At 42.4% G+C, this 24,838-nt stretch overlaps 1 protein-coding gene across 1 annotated transcript in view; it reads right to left on the reverse strand.

The window, feature by feature from the left end:
* Nucleotides 1–24,838, reverse strand: part of prkci (protein kinase C, iota) — a 148,725-nt gene that overhangs the window by 62,996 nt on the left and 60,891 nt on the right. Inside the window, exon 2 of the mRNA XM_068042740.1 lies at nucleotides 24,237–24,358. Within this exon, the coding sequence (XP_067898841.1) occupies nucleotides 24,237–24,358 (122 nt within the window). The remainder of the gene's footprint in view (nucleotides 1–24,236; nucleotides 24,359–24,838) is intronic.

Genomic DNA, 24,838 nt, shown 5'->3' on the forward strand with positions numbered 1-24,838 from the left:
GACAAAGGGGTTGGGCTTGTAAACAAGCTCGTAATCATCAGCAATTTCCGCTGCCTGTCTGGCTGTTGAAACTTTCTGTTTCTCCACATGGGTTCTTACAAATGGAGGGAGTGAATTTTAAATTCTTCCAGGAGAATTATTTCCCGAAGGCTCTCATACGTGGCATCTACCTTTACTGCCTGCGTCCAACGATCAAAATTAATTTGCTTCACCCTCTCAAATTCTATACAAGTCTGCCCAGACTGTCTCTGGAGGTTTCGAAATTTCTGCTTGTACGCTTCAGGGACCAACTCATATGCAGCGAGAATAGCCTTTTATTTATTTATTTTTTTATTTAGAGATACAGCACTGAAACAGGCCCTTCGGCCCACCGAGTCTGTGCCGACCAACAACCACCCATTTATACTAACCCTACACTAATCCCATAGTCCCCATCACCTCCCTACACTAGGGGCAATTTACAATGGCCAATTTACCTATCACCAGCAAGTCTTTTGGATGTGGGAGGAAACCGGAGCACCCGGCGAAAACCCACGCAGACACAGGGAGAACTTGCAAACTCCACACAGGCAGTACCCAGAATCGAACCCGGGTCCCTGGAGCTGTGAGGCTGCGGTGCTAACCACTGCGTTGCCCTCATAATCTGCAGAAGCCTCCTCAGAAAGCATGGCATAAACTTCATGAGCTCTGCCCAGCAAACTGCTTTGCATAAGCAGTGTCCGACTTTCCTTCGGATACTTCATCTGTCCAGCTATCATTTCAAAAGAAATGAAAAATGCCTCTGCGTCCCTTTCCTCAAATTTCGGGAGGGCTTGTACAAATTTAAAAAGCTCTCCACTGGACCCTCGGCTGGAGTCGGATCTTTCGCCACCAAAATTTTCACTGGAGTCAAGACCACCCCTTCGTCTTAATAACATCTTTGTAAATTCTAATTCCCTTCCTTCTCTTTGAAATTCAAGCTTATGTTATTCCAATTCTATTGCTTCTTCTTTGTTAAGTTCTGGTTGCCACATCAACAACTGAATTTTAGTTAATTCAACTGTACTACCATGTGGTTTGCCTTCTTCTTCTAATTGCAAATGCTGTGCTATTACTGCAATTATGTCTGCTTTCTTAGTTCCTGGTTTTAACTCTTACACCAACAATTCTACTAAATCCTTTGGCGGGCCCAGTCTTGGTTAAGTTTCTCAAATCACTCAGGGATACATCCTCCTTCCCCAGAAAGGTCGCAGCAACTGACAAAGACATTCCAGTAGTGTAAACTTTACTCCAATGCACTAGAAACCTTTTTTTTTATTTTCCTCTTTTCAATTAGTATCACCCCACTTACAACTGCACATCGTCGGCTTTGGGTATCACGGACGATGTGCCCCCAGTTAGGTGTTATGACCAAGGTGGAAGGAGTGCACTGTCTTTTCTAGTTCCACTTCTCCTCAGGTCACAACATCTATTTAAATGTTTACTCGGTTACCGATACAGCCAATCTTTTTTTAATCGCAAAGTAAAATTCACCAACCAGGTTTCTTTAATAAAACAACAAAATTATTATTAAGACAACTTGTAACGAAGCAAAGCATTAACGCACCAATTAAAAGATAAAAGTTCCCTTTTTAAAAATTCCCCAATTACACACACACATACACTGGAAAAATACAGAAATTCACTCTGCAGAGGTCTGTTACAAAAGAAGACAATAAAAAACTACGTTGGCCAAATACTTGTTAATTCTTGACAAAGAAAGAAAAGAATTGGAAGTCAGTTGCCCCTTTTTTGGTCTGGCATCCAGGATCACTAGGTTCATTTCAGAAGCAGTCCATTCTGGAGATGTCGAGAATTATTCTGGTAGGCTTTCTCGAAGCAATGTGACATCTGTAAAGCGATGGAAGGTGTCGTAGACAGTGCTATCAAGCGGCACTTGCTTAGCAATAAACCTGTTCACTGGCGCTCAGTTTGGGTTCCACCAGGGCCACTCAGCTCCTGATCCCATTACAGCCTTGGTTCAAACATGAACAAAAGAGCTGAACTCAAGATGTGAGGTGAGTGTGACTGCCCTTGACATCAAAACAGCATTTGACCGAGTATGGCATCAAGGAGCTCTAGCAAAACTGGAGTCAATGGGAATCAGGGGGAAAGCTCTCCGCTGGTTGGAGTCATATCTAGTGCAAAGGAAGATGGTTGTGGTTGTTGGAGGCCAATCATCTCAGTCCCAGGACATCACTACAGGAATTCCTCAGGGTAGTATCCTAGGCCCAACCATCTTCAGCTGCTTCATCAATGACCTTCCTTCAATCATAAGGTCAGAAGTGGGGATGTTTGCTGATGGTTGCACAATGTTGCACCATTCGCGACTCCTGAGATGCTGAAGCAGTCCATGTAGAAATGCAGCAAGACCTAGACAATATCCAGGCTTGGGCTGACAACCATGTAGAAATGCAGCAAGACCTAGACAATATCCAGGCTTGGGCTGACAAGTGGCAAGTAACATTCGCGCCACACTAGTGCCGGGCAATGACCATCCAGTGACCCGGGTTCAATTCTGGGTACTGCCTGTGTGGAGTTTGCAAGTTCTCCCTGTGTCAGCGTGGGTTTCCTCCGGGTGCTCCGGTTTCCTCCCACAGCCAAAAGACTTGCAGGTTGATAGGTAAATTGGCCATTATAAATTGCCCCTAGTATAGGTAGGTGGTAGGGGAATATAGGGACAGGTGAGGATGTGGTAGGAATATGGGATAAGTGTAGGATTAGTATAAATGGGTGGTTAATGTTCGGCACAGACTCGGTGGGCTGAAGGGCCTGTTTCAGTGCTGTATCTCTAAATCAAAAAAAATAAATCATCTCCAACAAGAGAGAATCTAGTCATCTCCCCTTGACTTTCAATGGCATTACAATCGTTGAATCCCCCACTATCAACATCCTAGGGGCTACCATTGACCAGGAACTGAACTGGAGTAGCCAAATAAATACTGTGGCTCCAACAGGTCAGTGGCTCGGACTCCTGCAGTGAGTAACTCACCTCCTGACTCCCCAAAGCCTGTCCACTATCTACAAGGCACAGCTCAGGAGTGTGATGGAACGCTCTCGACTTGCCTGGAGGTGGTCAGCTCCAACAACACTCAGGAAGCTCGACAGCATCCAGGACAAAGCAGCCCACTTGATTGGCACCCCATCCACAAACATTCACTCTCTCCACCACCAACGCACAATGGCAGCAGTGTGTACCATCTACAAGATGCACTGCAGCAGCGCACCAAGGTTCTTCAGACAGCACCTTCCAAACCTGTGACCTCTACCACCTAGAGGACAAGGGAGCACAGGAACACCAACACCTTCAAGCTCCCCTCCAAACCACACACCATCCTGACTTGGAACTATATCGCCGTTCTTTCACTGTCGCTGGGTCAAATCCTGGAACTCCCTTCCTAACAGCATTGTGGGTAGACCTACCTCACATGGACTGCAGCGGTTCAAGAAGGCAGTTCACCACCACCTTCTCAAGGGCAATAAATGCTGGCCTTGCCAGCAACACCCACATCTCAAATGAATAAAAAAAAAACAAGGTGTTTCACCAGCACACACTTGAGTTGCAGGATTCCTTTCAGCTCCTCAGGAGCAATAAGGCACCAGAAGTTTTTTTTTCTGCTGGATCTTGGCACGATTTCTTCAAAATGTTGGAGGTGGTGGTGATCTGGATAATTTCTTTTCCCTTGGCAGGAAAACACTTCAAACAGTGCACATCACAGCCAAAACTTGAAAACAATGTTCAAACCCCAAACAGTGGGTCGACCTCCTGACTTCCATAAACCTTGACATGCGGCTTCTCTGTAACCATTTTTTTTCCAGGTCACCAAGGGCTCTGCTGTTTGCTGAGCCCAAATCACAGGTGGCCTCAAGCACAGATGGCTTTCAAACAACACCTTGTCCTGTCAGTGAACTTGGTAAAAAAAAAAACACCTCCATGGAATCTTTTCAGTTTTAACACAAGTCCTCAAAATATAAAATGGAAGCACTTTCAGTCAACCTCTCTGGCACTTAAAATTACTATTTCAAATTTGGCAACTCATTCCTTCAGGTTTTAATTATTAAGTTATTTTTAACTTTTTTTAGTGTTACTTTTCATATGTCTTTTTTCCTCTCTCAATCCAATCTTTCTTGTTCTCTCGATTTCATTTTCTGTACCAGATTTGACATTGAATTCACCATTCTAACTTGCACTTCCTTGCTCAGAACTCATGCTGTTTACGTCAGAATCCTTCAGTATGATTGGAGATACATGGTTGCTTGCCCTGTTGACTCAGATGCCCTATAGAGGACAGCGCGCTGTTTCCAGCTCCGACTTCCAGCAACTTGCAGTGTATAATATCATGGAGATCAAACAAGTTACGAGCAAGTCTAACTAACAGCACGTGCTATTTGTTGACCGGTTACAGGAATTTTTGGGCCAATGTTTTTTTACAGCTAAGTGCGCATTTTTAGAAGCTAATCTTCTGTTGATCAACTTCTGTTTACTGTGTTCCAGGTGCAGAAACTGACCAAGTACATTTTTCATTCCAGCAGAACGTATAAGTCTATATAAAATAAGTCTATAATCAAGCTTTTACTTCCCGCTGGTGCTGGTATGAAACAGTTGCCTGTTTAGAGTGATACAAAGGCTATACTAATAGCTCCACATCACTCTCGGATTAGTCAAAGCTCCATTCATCAGTGTCCAAACAATAGATATATATCAACAAAGAGTCGACAGAACAATAAGCTCTTTGTTAATAATATATAACCTACCATTGGGAACTTTTTAAAGCTTGCTTCGTACCGAAACAGTTATACTGCAACTGGTGTCAAACCCCAGAGATGCTAGGCTACCTCCTCAATGCTCATCAAAACCCAAACAAGTGATCAGTTCAATGGCACTACTCAAAGAACAAAAAACAAATGAATTTGTGCTTGTTACATGCTCAGGACATCCCAAAACACTTCACAAGCAATGAATTATTTTTGAAGTGCAGTCCCTGTGGATAATTTGCGCACAATGAAGTTGCACATACAGCAATGAGGTAAATAACCAGTTAATCTAATTTATTGTGGTAAAAACAAGAAACGCCGGAAATACTCAGCAGGTCTGGTGGCATCTGTGGAGAGAGAAGCAGAGTTAACGTTTCATGTCAGTGACCCTTCTTCAGAACTGTCAGATATAAGAAATGTAAAAGATTTAAAGTAAAGCGGGGGTGGAGCAAGAGATAACAAAATAGGGCGGCACAGTGGCGCAGTGGTTAGCACCGCAGCCTCACAGCTCCAGGGACCCGGGTTCGATTCCGGGTACTGCCTGTGTGGAGTTTGCAAGTTCTCCCTGTGTCTGCGTGGGTTTTCTCCGGGTGCTCCGGTTTCCTCCCACAAGCCAAAAGACTTGCAGGTTGATAGGTAAATTGGCCATTATAAATTGTCACTAGTATAGGTAGGTGGTAGGGAAATATAGGGACAGGTGGGGATGTTTGGTAGGAATATGGGATTAGTGTAGGATTAGTATAAATGGGTGGTTGACGTTCGGCACAGACTCGGTGGGCCGAAGGGCCTGTTTCAGTGCTGTATCTCTAATCTAATCTAAAAGAGGTGTTGATAGCACAAGGTCACAGAATAGCTGATCAGAAGGTCATGGAGCAAAGGTAAACAATGGTGTGCTGAAAGACAAAGCATTAGTATAGGGTGTTAATGGACTGAAAACTGAACAGCCACAAGCACAAACATGAAAAACAAACGTGGGTAGGCACAGTAGAAACAAACTAAAAGAAAACAAACACAAAAAATAAAAAATAAAAATAACAGGAAAATGGGGGGCCCCATCATGCTCTGAAATTATTGAACTCAATGTTCAGTCCAGCAGGCTATAGCATGCCTAATCAGTAAATGAGATGCTGTTCCTCCAGCTTGCGTTGATGTTCACTGGAACACTGCAGCAATCCCAGGACAAAGATGTGAGCATGACAGCAGGGGGGTGTGTTGAAATGGCCAGCAACCGAAAGCTCAGAGTCATGCTTTCGGACTGAACGGAGGTGTTCCGCAAAGTGGTCACCCAGCCTGCGGTTGGTCTCCCCAATGTAGAGAAGACCACATTGTGAACAGTATACTACATTGAAAGAAGTACAAGTAAATCGCTGCTTCACCTGAAAGGAGTGTTTGAGGCTTTGGATAGTGAGCAGAGAGGAGGCAAATGGGCAGGTATTACATCTCTTGTGATTGCAGGGGAAGGTGCCGTGGGAAGGGGACGAGGTGGTGGGGGTAATGGAGGAGTGGACCAGGGTGGCGCGGAGGGAACGATCCCTTCCGAATGCTGACAGTGAAAGGGAGGGAAAGATGCGTTTGGTAGTGGCATCACGCTGGAGGTGGCAGAAATGGCGGAGGATGATCCTTTGGATACGGAGGCTGATGGGGTGAAATGTGAGGACAAGGGGAATCCTGTCGTGGCTCTGGGAGGGAGGGGAAGGGGTGAGGGTAGAGGTGCGGGAAATGGGCCGGACACGGTTGAGGGCCCTGACAACTACTGTGGGAGGGGGTGGGGTGGGGGGAGAATCTTCAGTTGAGGAAAAGAAAGACATATCAGGGGCGCTGTCACGGAAGGTAACATCATCAGAGCAGATGTGTCGGAGATGGAGAAACTGGAAGAATGGAATGGAGTTCTTGCAGGAGACAGGGTGTGAAAAAGTGTAATCGACGTAGCTGTGGAAGTTGGTGGGCTTATAATGAATGTTAGGAGATAGCCTATCCCCAGAGATGAAGACAGAGAAGTCGAGGAAGGGGAGGGAAGTGTCAGAGATACTTTTATTTTATTGTGGTGCTGGTTGGAGGGTGAATGCCAGACATCCAAAAAATAAACTGGGGAGTGTTGGTGGCAGGAAGAGACCAAATGGTTTGCGGATAACAAGCATAATTTATTGAATCACAGAATATGAAGTATAATCTACTTCAGATTTAAGCAACAGTTACAGAGTAAATGAAAAAGCAATATTACCCAATCCTCTGGGAGGCTTGCAGACTTTAGCATTTGTTTCTTCTCCTTATTCCACGCCACTTGGCTGTTTGTCACTACTTTTATTGTTGTTTTCTCCCACTGCCTGGTTTTCTTCATTTCTTATTTGCAGGGCTCTGGTGAGTGGGAATATATGGATAGATCTTTCAAAGGGCCCACACAGGCAAAATGGGCCAAATCCACTCCTGCTGTGCTGAATCATTCTTCGATCCTATGCCCCCTATTTCTAAGCTACCGTGATATTAAGTTTAAAAGGATTTTCTATATTTGAATTGGTTACCATGATTATATTAATTCTAACAGGTTAATCTAAATTTACAGCCAGGACAGACTAGCTCTTACAGATTTTCCATCAACGCAATATATTGTTACAGCATAGTGCTGCAAGAAATACAGTACAAGCATAGCAAAATAATTCTTTTCCTTCCACTTTATAGCCCAAAACTCCTAAATTCAATGAACAGTACACTATGTACATCACAAGGTGCACAATGCATGGGACATTAAAGGTACCTCTATGATTATATAATGACAAGCTGCCATTAGCTTATTTTGTACACTTTCCTGCACTCTTCATGAAGAAAGAGTCACAGGTAATCAACGCTAAGATGGTCCCAGCTTCAATTCCATTCTACACTCAAGCTGTGGTAAAGGTGCTACAACTGGCCTCAGCACGTAGGGCTAAAAAGATTAAAAAGTGGCCAGTGTTTTTACTTCTGACTGCTATCCAGCGATCCCTGCTGGAAGCCCATGAACTTTAGATGAGGGCAGGATTGGTTCTGACTGTGATGTTCCCCATTGATCATATAACTTGGCAATATTCAGTGAAACCTCATCGTTAAATATCACCTCGTTGTATGACGTTGAGGGTCTCTAGCACAAAAGCACCGAGGTTTTCTAATTGAAGATGAGTCTGCAGGAGTGTCTTCCCAAAATCAGAGGAAACACCATCAGCAGTGGGCCACTGAAGCCTGCCTCTGCATGGGAATGCTGATATCCTCATTGCTGCCAGTAAAAAGTAGAATTTTTTTTTGAAGTTCTTTTCCATCTTCGCAGATGTGGTAAGCCTTAGGCAGCTATTACAGGCCCTCACACTGCCATCCAGCATTTTCTTGGTTCCTCCAACAACCCTAGAACAATGGATACCCAGCTCCATGCCCAATGTTGTTCCATCAGGGCAAATGGGAAGAAACACGGCACAGGGCATGGTTCACTCACATTAATGTGATTTGCATGTTACCACTCATTTTTCCACCAAAACGGACTGCAGTGGTTCAAGAAGGCCCAACACCACATTCTCAAGGGCAATAAATGCGACTTCCACGTGAAAAGAATTAAAAAACTCAAGAGAAATGGACCAAGATATGAACATATGAGCTTATGCCATTGAAACCCAATCTGAGCTACCCTGAGTAAGGAGGTACCAAGCAATTTTTAGTAGCTCCTTCTAGGAACGAGGGAATAAAAGAGGGGCAGCTGCCTGCAAACCTTCTTGGTAGCAGAAACATAAAGAAAAAAAACATAACTAAAATACTTCAGAGATAGTTAACTCAGAGATAGATAATTAAATCTTAACCACATCAACATATTGAGAAAGCATATACTGTGTTTAGCTGTTTGCCACTTTGTTGCACTTAAACATTGAAACATAGAAAATAGGAGCAGGAGTAAGCCATTTGGCCCTTCGAGCCTGCTACGCTATTCATGGCTGATCATCCAACTAAGTAGCCTGTTCCAGCTTTCGCCCATACCCTTTGACCCCTTTAGACCCAAGAGCTATATCTAACTCCTTCTTGAAAACATTCAATGTTTTGGCCTCAACTGCTTTCTGTGGTAGCGAATTCCACAGGCTCACCACTCTCTGGGTGAAGAAATTGCTCATCATCTCACTCCTGAATGGTTTACCCCGTATCCTTAGTCTATAACCCCTGGTTCTGGACTCCCCCACCATCAGGAACATCCTTCCTGCATCTTTTTTTTATTCATTCATGGGATGTGGGTGTCACTGGCCAGGCCAGCATTTATTGCCCATCCCTAATTGCCCTTGAGAAGGTGGTGGTGAGCTGCATTCTTGAACCGCTGCAGTCCATTTGGGGTAGGTATACCCACAGTGCTGTTACATTTTTGATTTATTGATTTAGAGATACAGCACTGAAACAGGCGCCCTTTGGCCCACCGAGTCTGTGCCGACCATTAACCACCCATTTATACTAATCCCATATTCCTACCACATTCTCACCTGTCCCTATATTCCCCTACCACCTACCTATACTAGGGGCAATTTATAATGGCCAATTTACCTATCAACCTGCAAGTCTTTTGGCTGTGGAAGGGAGTTCCAGGATTTTGACCCAGCGACAGTGAAGGAACAGCGATATAGTTCCAAATCAGGATGGTGTGTGACTTGGAGGGGAATTTGCAGGTGGTGGTGTTCCCATGTATTTTCTGCCCTTGTCCTTCTTGTTGGTAGAGGTCGCGGGTTTGGAAGGTGCTGTCTAAGGAGCCTTGGTGCATTGCTGCAGTGCATCTTGTAGATGGTACACACTGCTGCCACTGTGTGTCGGTGGTGGATGGAGTGAATGTTTGTAGGTGGGGTGCCAATCAAGCAGGCTGCTTTGTCCTGGATGGTGTCGAGCTGCTTGAGTGTTGTTGGAACTGCAACCATCCAGGCAAGTGGAGAGTATTCCATCACACTCCTGACGTGTGCCTTGTAGATGGTGGACAGGCTTTGGGGAGTCAGGTGGTGAGTTACTCACCTCAGGATTCCTAGTCTCTGACCTGCTCTTGTCACCACGGTATTTATACGGTTACTCCAGTTCAGTTTCTGGTCAATGGTAGCCCCTAGGACGTTGATAGTGGGGGATTCAGCAATGGTAATGCCGTTGAATGTCAAGGGAAGATGGTTAGATTCTCTCTTGTTGGAGATGGTCATTGCCTGGCACTAGTGTGGCGTGAATGTTACTTGCCACTTATCAGCCCAAGCCTGGATATTATCCAGGTCTTGCTGCATTTCTACATGGACTGCTTCAGTATCTGAGGAGTCACGAATGGTGCTGAACATTGTGCAATCATCAGCGAACATCCCCACTTCTGACCTTATGACTGAAGGAAGGTCATTGATGAAGCAGCTGAAGATGGTTGGGCCGAGGACACTACACTGAGGAACTCCTGCAGTGATGTCCTGGAGCTCAGATGATTGACCTCCAACAACCACAACCATCTTCCTTTGCGCTAGGTATGACTCCAGCCAGCGGAGGGTTTTTCCCTGATTCCCATTGACCTCAGTTTTGCTAGGGCTCCTTGAAGCCATACTCGGTCAAATGCTGCCTTGATGTCAAGAGCAGTCACTCTCACCTCACCTCTTGAGTTCAGCTCTTTTGTCCATGTTTGAACCAGGGCTACCCTATCAAGTCCTGTTCGAATTTTATAGGTTTCTATGAGATCCCCCCTCATTCTTCTGAACTCCAGCGAATATAATCCTAACCAACTCAATCTCTCCTCATACATCAGTCCCGCCATCCCAGGAATCAGTCTGGTAAACCTTTGCTGCACTCCCTCTATAGCAAGAACATCCTTCCTCAGATAAGGAGACCAAATCTGCACACAATATTCCAGGTGTGGCCTCACCAAGGCCCTGTATAATTGCAGCAAGACATCCCTGTTTCTGTACTCGAATCCTCTCGCTATGAAGGCTAACATACTATTTGCCTTTTTTACCGCCTGTTGCACCTGCATGCTTACATTCAGCGACTGGTGTACGAGAACACCCAGGTCTCGCTGCATATTCCCCTCTCAGCTTATAGCCATTCAGATAATAATCTGCCTTCCTGTTTTTGCTACCAAAGTGGATAACCTCACATTTATCCACATTATACTGCATCTGCCATGCATTAGCCCACTCACTCAACTTGCAACAGCCAAAACTTTTATTCCTTACTTTCAGAATTAAACCAAATGTGGAATGTTGCCTTGCATCAGCATCCCTTTAGTCATTGAATCTCTGCCTTCCATCCTATCAAAGGCCTTTCCCTTTTGTTTTCTTCTCTCCTCCTGCCTTTCCTTGCCTCTGTATTTGCTTAAAACCTGTTACTTTTTCCAGCTGTGACGAATGGTCATCAACCTGAAAAATTAACTGTTTCCCGCTCCACAGACGTTGCCTGAGCCGCTGAGTATTTCCAGCATTTTCAGTTTTTATTTCAGATTTCAAGCATTGATTTTGTATCAATAGCTGTGCTATCCAAAAGACGAAAAAAATGCAAATTAAATATAAATGAATACATGTTAACTGACTTTTAAGTAAGCAAACTAAAGCATTTGATACGCAGAAGGTGCATCAAGTTAAACTGTGGTGCGGCATAGCCAAGTTTTGAAATAATTTTGCCACAGTACTGTACCATAACAGAGAGCTTCTCAGTGTGATAAACAATACTACAGTTCAGGAAAGTAAAACCTTTTAGTCACAATCTAAATGGGTTCTTTACAGCCCTAGTGGAAAATACCAAATCAATTAATTTTAGTTTATCAACGCCCCTACACACTGGCATGTATACATTCAGATCTCCCTTGCTCTTAAAACAGATAATTCCCCACATTTCTCCAAGGCAGCGACAAGGATGATGTTCTTTTAAGATAGCCTTCAAAATGCCAGTCTATGACTCTTCCCTTGCCATAATCCGTAAAACCAGTTATGCTCCATTCTTTTTGCCCGGAGGCACGAACAGTTAACAAGCTTTAATACCAAATTAGGCTATTCAGAAGTATTTTTAATGGATAGATAATGTTTGATGAAGCTACAAAGACTGCTCCTTATACTAGCTTAACCATGTCTTAGGTTGTGAGGAAGCAGAAGTTGAATGAATAATTCACAGAATGAGATGACAGGCTGAGATGTAAACAACATTCCATGAAGAATGAGAAATTTGCAGAAAGGAGACACAAACACAGAGGACTCAAATATTCAGCAGTGTAACGACTGGATGGAACAACAATGTTCCAAATGGTTTAAACAGCTCTGATAATGCACATCTGTAAATTATTTTATCTATCCAGTGGTGCATGAACTAATCTAAAATCATAGGGGAGGCGGTGGCGTACTGGTATTGTCACTGGACTAGTGACCCAGAGACCCAGGGTATTTGCTCTGGGGACATGGGTTCAAATCCCACCACAGCAGCAGGTGGAATTTGAATTCAATTCATAAAAAAATCTGGAATTTAAAGCTAGTCTAATGATGTTCTTTTAAGATAGCCTTCAAAATGCCAGTCTATGACTCTTCCCTTGCCATAATGATGGCCATGAAACCATTGTCGATTGTTGTAAAAGCCCATCTGGTTCACTAATGTCCTTGAGGGAAGGAAATCTGCTGTCCTTACCTGGTCTGGCCTACATGTGACTCCAGATCCACAGCAATGTGGTTAACTCTTACATGCCCTTGAAATGGCCTAGCAAGCCACTCAGTTCAAAGACAATTAGGGATGGGCAATAAATGCTGGCCTGGCCTGCGGCGCCCACATCCCTTGAAAGAATAAAAAAAAAGTATGAGTAAGTTTGGGTTACTTCTTTCACGTTATTAAATGGTGTACCATTTTAACTTGTATTCTTCAATGCACAAAACCTATTTCCAGCTTCAATACTTGATCCATGTACACAATCACTGCTATGACCAAAAGTGAACTTCTGTGGAAATAGCTTCCTTTTTTCCTTCCTGAAAAGCATACACCATTCTAGTGAGTACCCCATGGCTTTGCTCATGGCAATCAAAGGACAGAGCTTTTACCTGTACGGGCCAGTTTTGTTTCCCTCTTCTGCCTTTCTTTTTCTAGTTTCTTTTAATGTCAGGGCAGTCGGTGCAAATGGCATAGTGGGGAAGACGATATTAGAGATTGGATGCCCGATTTTTCAGTGGCAGATGTGATGATTCATTTTGTATAGCCTGCTACACTCATGTTCCTTTTGCTTGGTACCCATCGCCTCCCATAATGTCATGGTTTGTAAGCGTAGGTTTACTTGTTCAGCCTTCTGTTTTGGGTACTGTAACAGTTATATTCACTGTAGCCTTTGATACATATTTGTTGCAAATCATTTAATTCTGTCCCAGTGGTATTTGTCACCTGCAAAGCAAGCCCCACCCAGGCTTGTTCTCTCTTTCTACTCCTATTCCGTCCGTTGGCATCTCTTTCGCTTCTGTAATATTGATGAGTTTCTTTCTCTTTGCATTTCTTTTGCTTTCCCAATCTCTCTCTCCCAGATACCTTTTGCCAATCTGCCTTTCCACAGATGTCTAATCATCACGACTTCCCTCACTTTGTGTTCATTCTCGCTTTCTTTATTTCACCTGTTGTTCTCTGTCTCTGAAGGGGAAACAAGATTATGCCTATGTTCAGGAGATCCAGGACCAGCTGCAATGCAGACCAGAAAAAAAGACCTGGGAGTAGCTGGGGAAATGGGGTGAGGGGAGGAGAGAGCAGGGAAGCAAAATGGGGAGAAAGAAATTTGTAGGAACTAAGGTAGCAGTGGGCCTCAAGCTGGAAAAAGAGGAAAAAAAACAAGCGGTAGGCTGCTAGAAATTTTTTAAAAAGGAGGAACGGAAGGGAGAAAAATTGGCTAGCAAGTCACACAGCAAGAGGCTAAAGCAGAAACAAAAGATGGTGCGGTGGATGCTGACTGCATCGCCTTTAAGAGGGAGACGGACCAGCTCTTTGGGAAGCAGAGAAGTAACAGCATAGGAGCTTCTCTGCAGTAGAAGTTGAACAACGCAAAGTAGAAGTGTAACAAGGGTGTAATTGTAGCATGACAAATTTACACATGTTTCACTATATATTTGACGCAAATAATATTTAAAATGGAAGAAGTTGACACCAAAGGATGACGAAAATGTGACAAAAGGGTAAAGTTTTGTAGACAAGAAATGCATATAATACAACTCCCTCCGACTCTTGTACAAGATGATGGTTAACGTTACAAAACTTACAACCACCAAAGTTCTCAACTTCAAATCAGTGGCATCCATAAATTCATTATCTCTCATTTTAATCAGCACACTTTCATCCACTGTTGATTCAGCTCCACAACAAATATTAAAATTTAAATAGCAGTTCCCAACTTCACTTCTCCCACTGTTGACTTAAAATGTCCTGTTCTATCTATTCTGTTTGATGATCTCTAATTTTAAGTTAGCTTGTGTGGATCTAGATTACTTTTAGGAGGGAAAGCTCCTAGTTAAACATTATAGCAGACAGAACAACTGCTTTTTGAAATGCACAATATTGTGCTTCTACTTACTTTGGAAAAATTGTTCCAGCAGAGGTACCAGGATATATATATGCATAAATCATTGAAGGTGGCAGGACAGATTGAGAGAGAGAGCAATTAACAGAACATACAGCATCCCAGGCTTCATTAATAGGGGCATAGAGTACAAAAGCAAGAAGTTATGTTAAACTTATATAGAACACTGGCTCGGCCTCAACTGGAGTAGTGTGTCCAGTTCTGGGTGCCACATTTTAGGAAAGATGTGAAGGCATTAGAGAGAGTGCAGAAAAGATTCACAAGAATGGTTCTAGGGATGAGAAACTTCAGTTACATGGATAGGTTGGAGAAGTTGGGACTGTTTTCCTTCGAGAAGGTTGAGAGGAGATTTGATAGAAGAATTCAGTCATGAGGAGTCTGGACAGAGTAGATAGGGAGAAACTGTACACATTTATGGGAGGATCGAGAACAAGAGGGCACAGATTTAAGGTAATTGGCAAAAGAAGCAATAGCAAAATGAGAAAAAATGTTTTTACACAGTGTGTGGTTAGGATCTGTAAGGTACTGCCTGACAGTGTGGTGGAGACAGGTTCAATCAAGGCATTTGACTGCTCAAGTCAAAGCCCCCAGTCAAAACATACAATTCTGACTGTGGTGGGAGAAACGCACGATTGATTCAGTCCCGCCCCTCCATAGATCGCCTAACTTATCATTTTAAGCTTTCCAAATTAAAGACCCAGCCAAATTGTACCATCTATTAACCCCCGAATGAGGCTAACCAAACCAGGTGTCTGCAACAAATTAACTGTTTAATTAGAAAAACTAAATTCTTAAACACTAAGATATAAACAACATTTAAATTAGAAAAAAAATTAGTGTCCTTGCAGATTTACACTCCTGCCAGATGTAGAACAGTCCAAGGTTGCTTGAACAGCCGTCCGATGGGGGAAAAAAGGTTCAACAGAAGAACAGTCCGTAGTCTAATTCAGAAGTTGAAATTGATGCTTTCCTTCTCCAGCGATGAATTTCAACAATTAACAACTTGCAAACACTTTTTAATGAATCAATTTGGCTCTAGAATATTTGAGGGGTAAAAGATTGTCACAGTATAACTTCCTTTCCTTCAGTTTAAATGATCAGAGATCTCTGTTTTTGATTGACTTTTTAGAATTTTGAGAGAGACTAACAAACAGGCTAAATTCTCTTCCTTCAGTTTAAATAGTCTGATAGCTCTCCTTTCAGGTGCTAACACACAGCTGTCTGTCTGTTTCTCGGAGTTAGAACAGTCTGTTCCCACTATAAGCCTGTTCAAAATTAAATTGTAACAATGTATATCTCGGTCTCTGGTCCTGAATGGCTGTATCCTGGGCAACGAGAATGCACTCTTTTAATCACAATCTCCGAATGGCTGTATCCCGGGCAACGAGAATGCATTCTTTGACTCAGTTTTGAGAGCTTGCTGCCTTAAAACAGTACTGCTTTCTTTCCAGCCTTAAAGCACACCGCATTCTTCCCAAAAAAAACTACAGGATCATAACACATTCAAGAGGGAATTGAACTGCTCTCTGAAAAGGAAGAATGTGCAAGGCTACAGGGAGAAGGCAGGGGAGTAAACTGCTCTTTCACAAGAACTAGGAGCAGGAATAGGCCAACTGGCACCTCAAGCCTGCTCCGCCATTTGGTAAGATCATGGCTGCTCTCTGATGTGGCCTCAACTCCGCTTTCCTGTCTGCCCCCCATAACCCTGGACTCCTTTGTCAATCAAAAATCTATCCAACTCAGCCTTAGAAAATAATTATGCGATTGGGCAGAGACATCATGGATATATGAAAGGGAAATCATGTTTGACAAATCTGTTGGAGTTTTTTTTTGAGGATGTTACTTGTAGCAGATAAAGGAGAACCAGTGATGTGGTGTATTTGTATTTTCAGAAGGCTTTTGATAAGGTCCCACACAGGTTAGTAAAAAAAATTAGAGCAGATGGAATTGGAGGGAATATACTGGCATGGATTAAGAATTGGTTAGCAGACAGAAAGCAGAAAGTAGGAATAAACCGGGTTATCAGGATGGCAGGCTGTTCTTCGTGGGGTACCGCAACTATCAGTGCTTGGGGCCACAGCTGTTCACAATCTATATAAATGATTTGGATGTGGGGACCAAATGTAATTTTCCAAATTTGCTGATGACACAAAACTAAGTGGGAATGTAAGTTGTGAGGAGGATGCAAGGAGGCGTCAAGGGGACTTGGAGAGACTAAGTGGGCAAGAGCATAGCAGAAGAAATATAATGTGAATAAGTGTGAAGTTATCCACTTTGGTAGAAAAAAATAGAAAGAGTATTTCTTAAATGGTGATATGAAAATGCTTCCATGTTTTGTTAAATATTTTTTGAGGACTCATATTTAAAATGTGAAATTGATTCATTTTGGAAGACTGAAGAGCTCATAGATGCTGGACTTTTTTGTTGTTGAAAGTTCACTGAAAAAACACCGAGAAGTCTTGTTTGAAAACCTTTGCTGGATATCACACGCCTTAAGCTCAATAAACAAGAACCTTGGTGACTTGGCGGAGATGTTTATAGAGAAGTGACATATCGATTTATGAGGGTCACGAGGAGGTTTCACTTCTGAGATATTGTTTTGGTTCAGCTGGGGTGTCAACAGTATTGAAAAGTAGTTGGTTTTGTAGCCTGTTGAAAAGAAACCCCCAGCTCTTTTTCCTGCACCTCTCTAAGAGACCCTGAGAAATCCAGTGTGTCAGCTCCTCTGTCTCTACCTCTGAAAAAATCCTGCAAATCCAGAGTTTGATAACTGAAACCCCTGATGCCACATTTCTCCACATCGCCAGAACGAACTGCTTCTGAAAAAGATCCCAGTGATCAGTCTCCATATACCTGACGTCCGACCAATAGAGTCAACTCACATTCTTCCATATCTTCTCTTTTTTCTTCAAGAATTAGCAAGTACTTGGCCAAAGTATGCCTTTTTTTTTTTAAAAAAGACCTCTGCAGAGAGAATTTTTTTTCCCTGTCTGTGTGTGTGCGTGTCCATGTGTGGAGGTGGGGTTGGTGGTACTTAAAAAGGGAACTTTTATACTCCAATCTGTGTGTTAATGCTTTGCTTTGTTACTGGTTAAGTTTATTACAAAACAAAACTGATATTTTTTTTATTGAAGAAACCTGGTTGATGTGTTTTATTCTGGGATAAAGAGTAGAGTAGTATATGATTGACCATATCGGTAACTGGGTAAACATTTAAAATATTTGTTGTGACCTGTGAAGAAATGGAACTAGAAAAGACAGTGCACTCCTCCTGTCTCAGTGGTAACAATAGTGAGAAGTTGGTAAGTATTGATATCCAAAGGGACCTGGGTGTCCTTTTTCATGGGTCACTAAAAGTGAGCATCAGGTGCAGCAAGCAATTAGGAAGGCAACTGGCATGCTGTCCTTCATTGCAAGGGGGTTTTACGTACAGGAGTAAAGAAGTCTTCCTGCAATTGCATAGCGCCTTGGTGAGATTGCACCTGGAGTATTGTGAACAATTTTGGTCTCCTATCAAAGGAAGGATATACCTGACACAGTGGAAGTGCAACAGAGGTTCACCAGACTAATCCCTGGGATGGCGGGATTGTCTTATGAGGAGAGATTGAGGAAACTGAGCCTGTATTCTATAGAGATTTGAAGACTGAGAGGTGATCTCATTGAAACGTACAACATTTTTTACAGGGTGTGACAGGGTGGATGCAGATAGGATGTTTCCTCTGGCTGGTGAATCCAGAACCAGGGGATATAGTCTCAGAATACGGGGTAGGCCATTTAAGACTGAGATGAGGAGGAATTTCTTCACACAGAGGGTGATGAACCTTTGGAATTCTCTACTCCAGAGGGCTGTGGAAACTCAATCATTGAGCATGTTCAAGACAGAAATCAATCGCTATCTAGCAACGAATGACATCAAGGGAAATAGGGATAACACAGGAAAGTGGCATTGAGATAATCAGCCATGATATACTTGAATGGTGGAGCAGGCTCGACGGGCTGAATGGCCTACTCCTGTTCCGATGAATATATTCAATGACCCAGCCTGGGTCACTGGGGAAGACAATTCCACAGACTAACGACCTGGGAGAAACAATTTCTGCTCAACTCAGTCTTAAATGGGAGACCCCTGATTTTTGAACAATATCCCCTAGTTCTTGACTCTCCCACAAGGGGAAACACTCAGCACCCACTCTGTCAAATCCCCTCAAAATCTTGTTTCAGTAAGATCACCTTTCGTTCTTCTAAATTCAACAGGTATAGGCCCAACCTGCTCAACCTTTCCTCATAAGATAACCCTTTCATCCCAGGAATCAGTCAAGTGAACCTTCTCTGAACTGCTTCTAATGCAATTATATCCTTTCTTAAGTATGGAGACCAGAACTGTACACAGTACTCCAGACACAGTCGAACTAAGGCCCTGTACAACTGTAGCAACATTTCCCTACTTTTATACTCTATTCCCCTTGCAATAAACGCCAACATTCCATTTGCCTTCCCAATCACTTGCTGTACCTGCATACTAACTTTTTGTGATTCATGTACCAGGACACCCTCTGTACCGTAAACTTTTTTTAAAATTCATTCATGGGATGTGGGCATCGCTAGCTAGGCCAGCATTTTTTGCCCATCCCTAATTGCCCTTGAGAAGGTGGTGGTGAACTGCGTTCTTGAACTGCTGCAGTCCATGTGGGGTAAGTATACCCACAGTACAGACTCTCTCCATTCAGATATTCTTCCTGCCGAAGTGGACAAGTTCACATTTCCCCACATTATACTCCATCTGCCAAATTTTTGCCCCTCACTTAACCTATCTATGTCCCTTTGTAGACTCTTAATTTCCTACCTATAGGTCACCAGTAAATTTAACCACAATACATCCAGTCCTTCATCCAAGTCACTGATATAGATTGGAAATAGTTGAGGCCCCAGCACTGATCCCTGTGGCACTCCACTAGTAATGGCTTGGCAACCTGAAAATAACCGAATAATCCCTACTTTCTGCTTCCTGTTAGCTAACCAATCCTCTACTCAAGTTAATATGTTATTATACCCTCTACACCATGAGCTCCCATTTTGTGCAGTAACCTTTGATGTGGCACCTCATCAAATTCCTTTTGGAAATCTAATTACACTAGATCTACAGGTTCCCCTTTATCCACCTTGCTTGTTACTTCCTCAGAAGAACTCTAATAAATTCGTCAAACACTATTTCCCTTTCACAAAACTATGCTGAGTCTGCCTGATTATATTATGATTTTCGAAATGTCCCATTACATAGGAACATTACCTCCTTAATGAATTCTAGCATTTTCCCCATGACAGATGTTAGGCTAACTGGCCTATAGTTGCCTGCTCTCTGTCTCCCTCCTTTCGGAAAGCCAACACAGATATGACAGGCCAAACATCCTCTTTCTGTGCTGTAACGATTCTGTGAAATCTTGGCTGTGAATATGACCTGCACATAAAAACAAATTCCCTCCTGTTAGCCACAAACATGGGCAGAAATTTCAATTTTAGGCATCAACATGTAGACTAACCATCACATTACTGAGGTGTCCATTACCAAATATCAATCTGCCCAACAAATTATAAACTGATGCCACATCACAAGATTTTAATGAAAATCTTGCTGGATGTATAGCCAAAAACTGCCTTTTTTAAAATAATTAAATCCTAACCAACTGTAAAAATGCTCAAGATCTATTTAAATAGATGTTATTGACATTTATTCTCACACAAGCAGGACTCTTCGTCGTTCAGATGGCGGCTGACCGTACACTACAGTTCAAGCAACTCTGCCTCACTAAAATAAAACTCCCTCTTGAATTATTACCATGCCATTAACATCTACGGAGCATTTTTTAAGCATCTGCAAAGGCTCATATTGCTGCAATAATATCTTCTTGCTGTAAACTACAACTTAACCTTCAGACTCTTCCTTTAAATTGACCATTAATTTTTATTATTCATTTTCACACATTTGAGCAATTAGCTTCCCATCCACTTTTCCAAATAACAATCAAAGCACGACATTCATTACATAGCCATGTGCTTTCATAGTGACTAAACTGCTGCTTTCAAAGTGTCAGCATAACTTCAGAGTTTCAGGATACCTTTTTGTATGGGGAAGGATTTCAATAAGAAAATAAAACACCCCGAAATGACTATCATGAGGAAATCATTTCAGGTTACTGAACTAGTAAATTACAGTTTTTGGATGAACAGAATCACAGAATAGTTACAGCGCAGAAGGAGGCCATTCGGTTCATCGTGTCTGAACCAGTTCTGCGAATGAGCGATTTACTTAATGCCACTCCTCCGCCTTCTCCCTGTAACCCTGCACATTCTTCCTTTTCAGATAAGTCTAATTCCCTTTTGAATCTTCAACTGAACTTGCTTCCACCACAGCCGCAGGCAGTGCATTCCGGATCTTAACCGCTCGCTGTGTGAAAAAGTTTTTCCTGGTGCTTTTGTTTCTTTCACCAATTACTTTAAATCTATGCCCTCTCGTTCTCAATCCTTTCATGAGTAGGAGCAGTTTCTCTCTATCTGCTCTGTCCAGACCTCTCATGATTTTGAATAACTATCAAATCTCCATTCAGCTTTCTTTTCTCCAAGGAAAACAGTCCTAACTTCTCCAATCTATCTTCATAACGAAAGTTCCTCACCCCTGGAACCATTCTCGTAATTCTTTTCTGCACTCTCTCCAATGCCTTCACATCCTTCCTAAAGTGCGGCGCCCAGAACTGGACACAATATTCCAGTTGAGGCCGAAGTAGTGTCTTATGCAAATTTAACATAACCCCCTTGCCCTTGTACTCTATGCCCCTATTAATAAAGCTCAGGATATTGTATGCTTTATTAACTGCTCTTTCAACCTGTCCAGCCACCTTCAATGATTTATGCACAAACACACCCAAGTCCCTCTGCTCCTGCACCCTCTTTAGAATTGTGCACTTTATTTTATATTGTTTCTCCATGTTCTTCCTACCAAAATGAATCACTTCACATTTCTCCACATTGCATTTCATCTGCCACCTGTCCACCCATTCCACCAACTTGTCTACATCTTTTTAAAGGTCTACATTACCCTCCTCACAGTTCACAATGCTTCCAAGTTTCATATCATCCGTAAACTTAGAAATTGTGCGCTGTAGTCGAAGGTCTAGGTCATTAATATATATTAGGAAAAGCAAGGGTCCCAAGACTGACCCCTGGGGAACTCCACTATAAACTTTCCTCCAGCCCGAAAAACATCCATCAAGCACTGCTCTATTTCCTGTCATTCAGCCAATTCTGTATCCAAGTTGCTACTACCTCGTTTATTGCATGTGCTATAACTTTGCTCGCAAGTTGGTTGAGTGGCACTGTATCAAAAGCTTTTGGGAAATCCTTGTACACCTCATCAACCCTGTTACCTCTTCAAAAAATTCCAGCAAGTTAGTTAATCATACACAGTTCACACCATGACTGATTTTGATAGAAACCCACAACAAAGCTAGTTTGATGTCAGTGGTCATTCCGTGTAATGACATCGTAAACAAACGATGGAAAATCCTCTCTATATTTCTAGCAAAATTGTAAATGCATTCTTTCTGAACATTACCTCCCCATTGAGGTCTTCTTCATTCTTCAAATAGAAGAAAGTAACAGATTGGCAGGTTCTGGGGTAACCATGTGTTGAGCATGCACAGGATAATGTCACCATGCTCCAGCAAATAAACTGTGTTGTATATGGCTGCATGCTTCAACATTGTATAAAACCCTTGGATTTGTGCCATTGTTCAAGTTTTTGTTTTGACCCAAGGTCAAAGTGGAATGAAAATTATATTGTTGATCGCAGTCCCTGCTTGGAATCTGCGTGTGCAGATGCTGAGCAAGGGCTCGATCAGACCTAGCATGACATCCTTCACACGGCTGAAGACACATTTCTTAGGCTCCAATAAGTATTGGCCATTTGAGCAGGATACTGGTGGGTGGTTCGTACCACTAAGATTGTACTCAGGTGTGGGACAGCGGTTTCAGAAGAGATGGGGATAACAGGAGGAAATAAAAAAATTCTGATTATTTCTCTACATGACATAATGTGTGGTAGAAATTTGAAATGCGCTAGAAGTCTGTAATTTACCAAAACATTAACCACAAGTGAGTCAGGTTTGCCTAATTCATTCAATTCTTCCCCCATAAACTACATTGGGTGTCCTCTATTTCAGAATGTGGTGCAATTTCCTTGAGCGCCTCCCCCACTTCCTCTGAGAAACTGACCTATTCCCACACATGGAAAGATCCATCAGATGTTTTCAGTTTTGTTCCAAATCATTCGCATACCTGAAATTGGTAATGCAACTCATCAGCACCTCAATTTTTGTTGTCACATTTCCTTTGGAAACACCAAACTGTCTCATCACATTAGTATCAAAACAGGAAATAGGCGCAGGCCCCAGGGCTGATGTACACTGCCATCCCATGGTTTGAAAGAGATAAAGTACTGAGGGAGTGCTCACTGGTGGAGGTGCGGTCTTTCAGATGAGAAGTTAAATGGAGGTTGTGTCTGCCCTCTCAGATAAGGGTAAAATATCCCATAGCACTATTTGAAGAACAGCATATGAATTCTCTTTGTATTCTACCCAATATTTATCCCTCAACCAAAATCATCAAAGCAGATTATCTGGTCATTTATTTCTTGCTGTTCATGCGAGCTTACCGTACACAATTTAGCTACCGTACTTTTTTCCATTACAACAGTGACTAAACTTCAAAACTATTTCAATTCTCATAGCAAACAAGCTGTTCAACCTGACGTTAAGCATCAGGGTTTCAAACAATGCTTATACTAGTGACAGGAATTTCCCCCTTTCAAAACTATTATATTTCCATAATTGCAAACAGCGTCAGTACTTTCAGGAATAGAATGGATCCTTTTACCACATTGTAATCTTATACAGCATTTAGAAATTTATAACATTTTCTGTTCATTTTTATCCTGTTAGGTTTTTTCTCAAAGTCCCATAGCAAAGATAAAACCAATTCAAACTTAACCAAAACATAAATGTCATCATTTAAATGGAAACATTAGCTTGCAAATAGCCCTGCTTAATGAAGTACATTTTAATGCTTCAGACCTGATCTATAACATTTCCACAACTCTCAATTATGTGTTCTCTACTCATTCTAGTATTTTACAAAATTTCCTTACTTTCACTTTTGTTTCTGCCTTTCTGCCCTGCCCCTTCCTTGAAAACAAGAAAGCAAGCAACAGAGAGAGAGAGAGAGAGAGAGAGAGAGAGAGAGCACAACAGGGAAGCAAACAAGAGAGCACTCTCCTTTTAAAATGCCTTTCTCCCCTTTCACCTTGCTTAGTAGTCACAGGCCATTCAACCCAGGCTAATAGCAATAACATGCTTGTACGCCAGACATTGCTGCAGTCATCTGCAGGACTTGACCTGGGTGGCTCTCCCTCTAATTACCCCAGTCACTGACATGGCACCTGATGGGCAAGTGCTAGGTGGAAACAACAGCAAGGCTGAGATCAGGATTGAGAGGGGTGGGCATGTGTGTAAGTCACCAGATGAACGCACAACTCTGTGGCACAGTATTCTAATCCGTTGTTAAAAAGCAGCTCAGTTGCGAACTGCAGTGTGACAAATATATTACACTGTGACAGCACATTTTGTCCTAATTGTGTTTTAGTTTTAAAAACTGAATTTTTACATGAACAAAACACTTCATAAAGCTGCAAATATAAAGCATGATTTTGATAATTAAGCGTCTGGTTTAGCAAAAGAAATGAAAAATATGAAACACTTGAAAGAGACAGGCTAGGGACACACAAAACCATTCACACATTTCTTCATACCCATTCCCTCTTAAAGAGCTATGCCAGACATGCAAAGCAAGCAAAATAAAATAAAATGTTGGAAATTGCGTTACATTGTACCTTCTTCATCAATCCACTTCATCGTGAAGAGTTGCTCGTTGTCAAAACAGCACATGTCACGGACCTCAGTGCAAAGAGTTTCATATGTAATGGAGGGATCAAAGTGAGTGATCATGATGTCCCTGAGCGAAGAAACAAATAAAAGACCAGTAAGAAATAACCAACACCAAACAAGTAAATTCTGACCAATTCCAGGATTCATACAAATGTTATTTCTTGAGTATTGCTGGAAATAGAGACGTTATCGAAGCTTTTCGCCTTGCACTCATCAGGACAATTCACAAGAATTGGCGAAGCAACAACTTTATACTGTGTGAGAAGACAGTGCTGATTGGTTGGCAAGTGGACTCTGATTGGTAGAGGAGTTGCCATGGAGAATGCACCACTTTACGGTGACTGACAGTCAACTGCCAAGCTTTACTTGAAATTTAAACCAGGCAGTTGACGGTGATTGGTCAAGGCACCACACTGCGAGCCCAACTGACAATCTTAAATTGGTTGTCAGTGCAATTCTTAGCACGCAGAGGATTATCTGCAGACTGAAAGAACATTTACACACATTGCGCCTGTTTCAGCTAAACAAAGTAAATGACAGCCAATCC

This window comes from Heterodontus francisci, chromosome 11 (genome assembly GCF_036365525.1).
Source record: "Heterodontus francisci isolate sHetFra1 chromosome 11, sHetFra1.hap1, whole genome shotgun sequence".
Lineage (NCBI taxonomy): Eukaryota > Metazoa > Chordata > Chondrichthyes > Heterodontiformes > Heterodontidae > Heterodontus > Heterodontus francisci.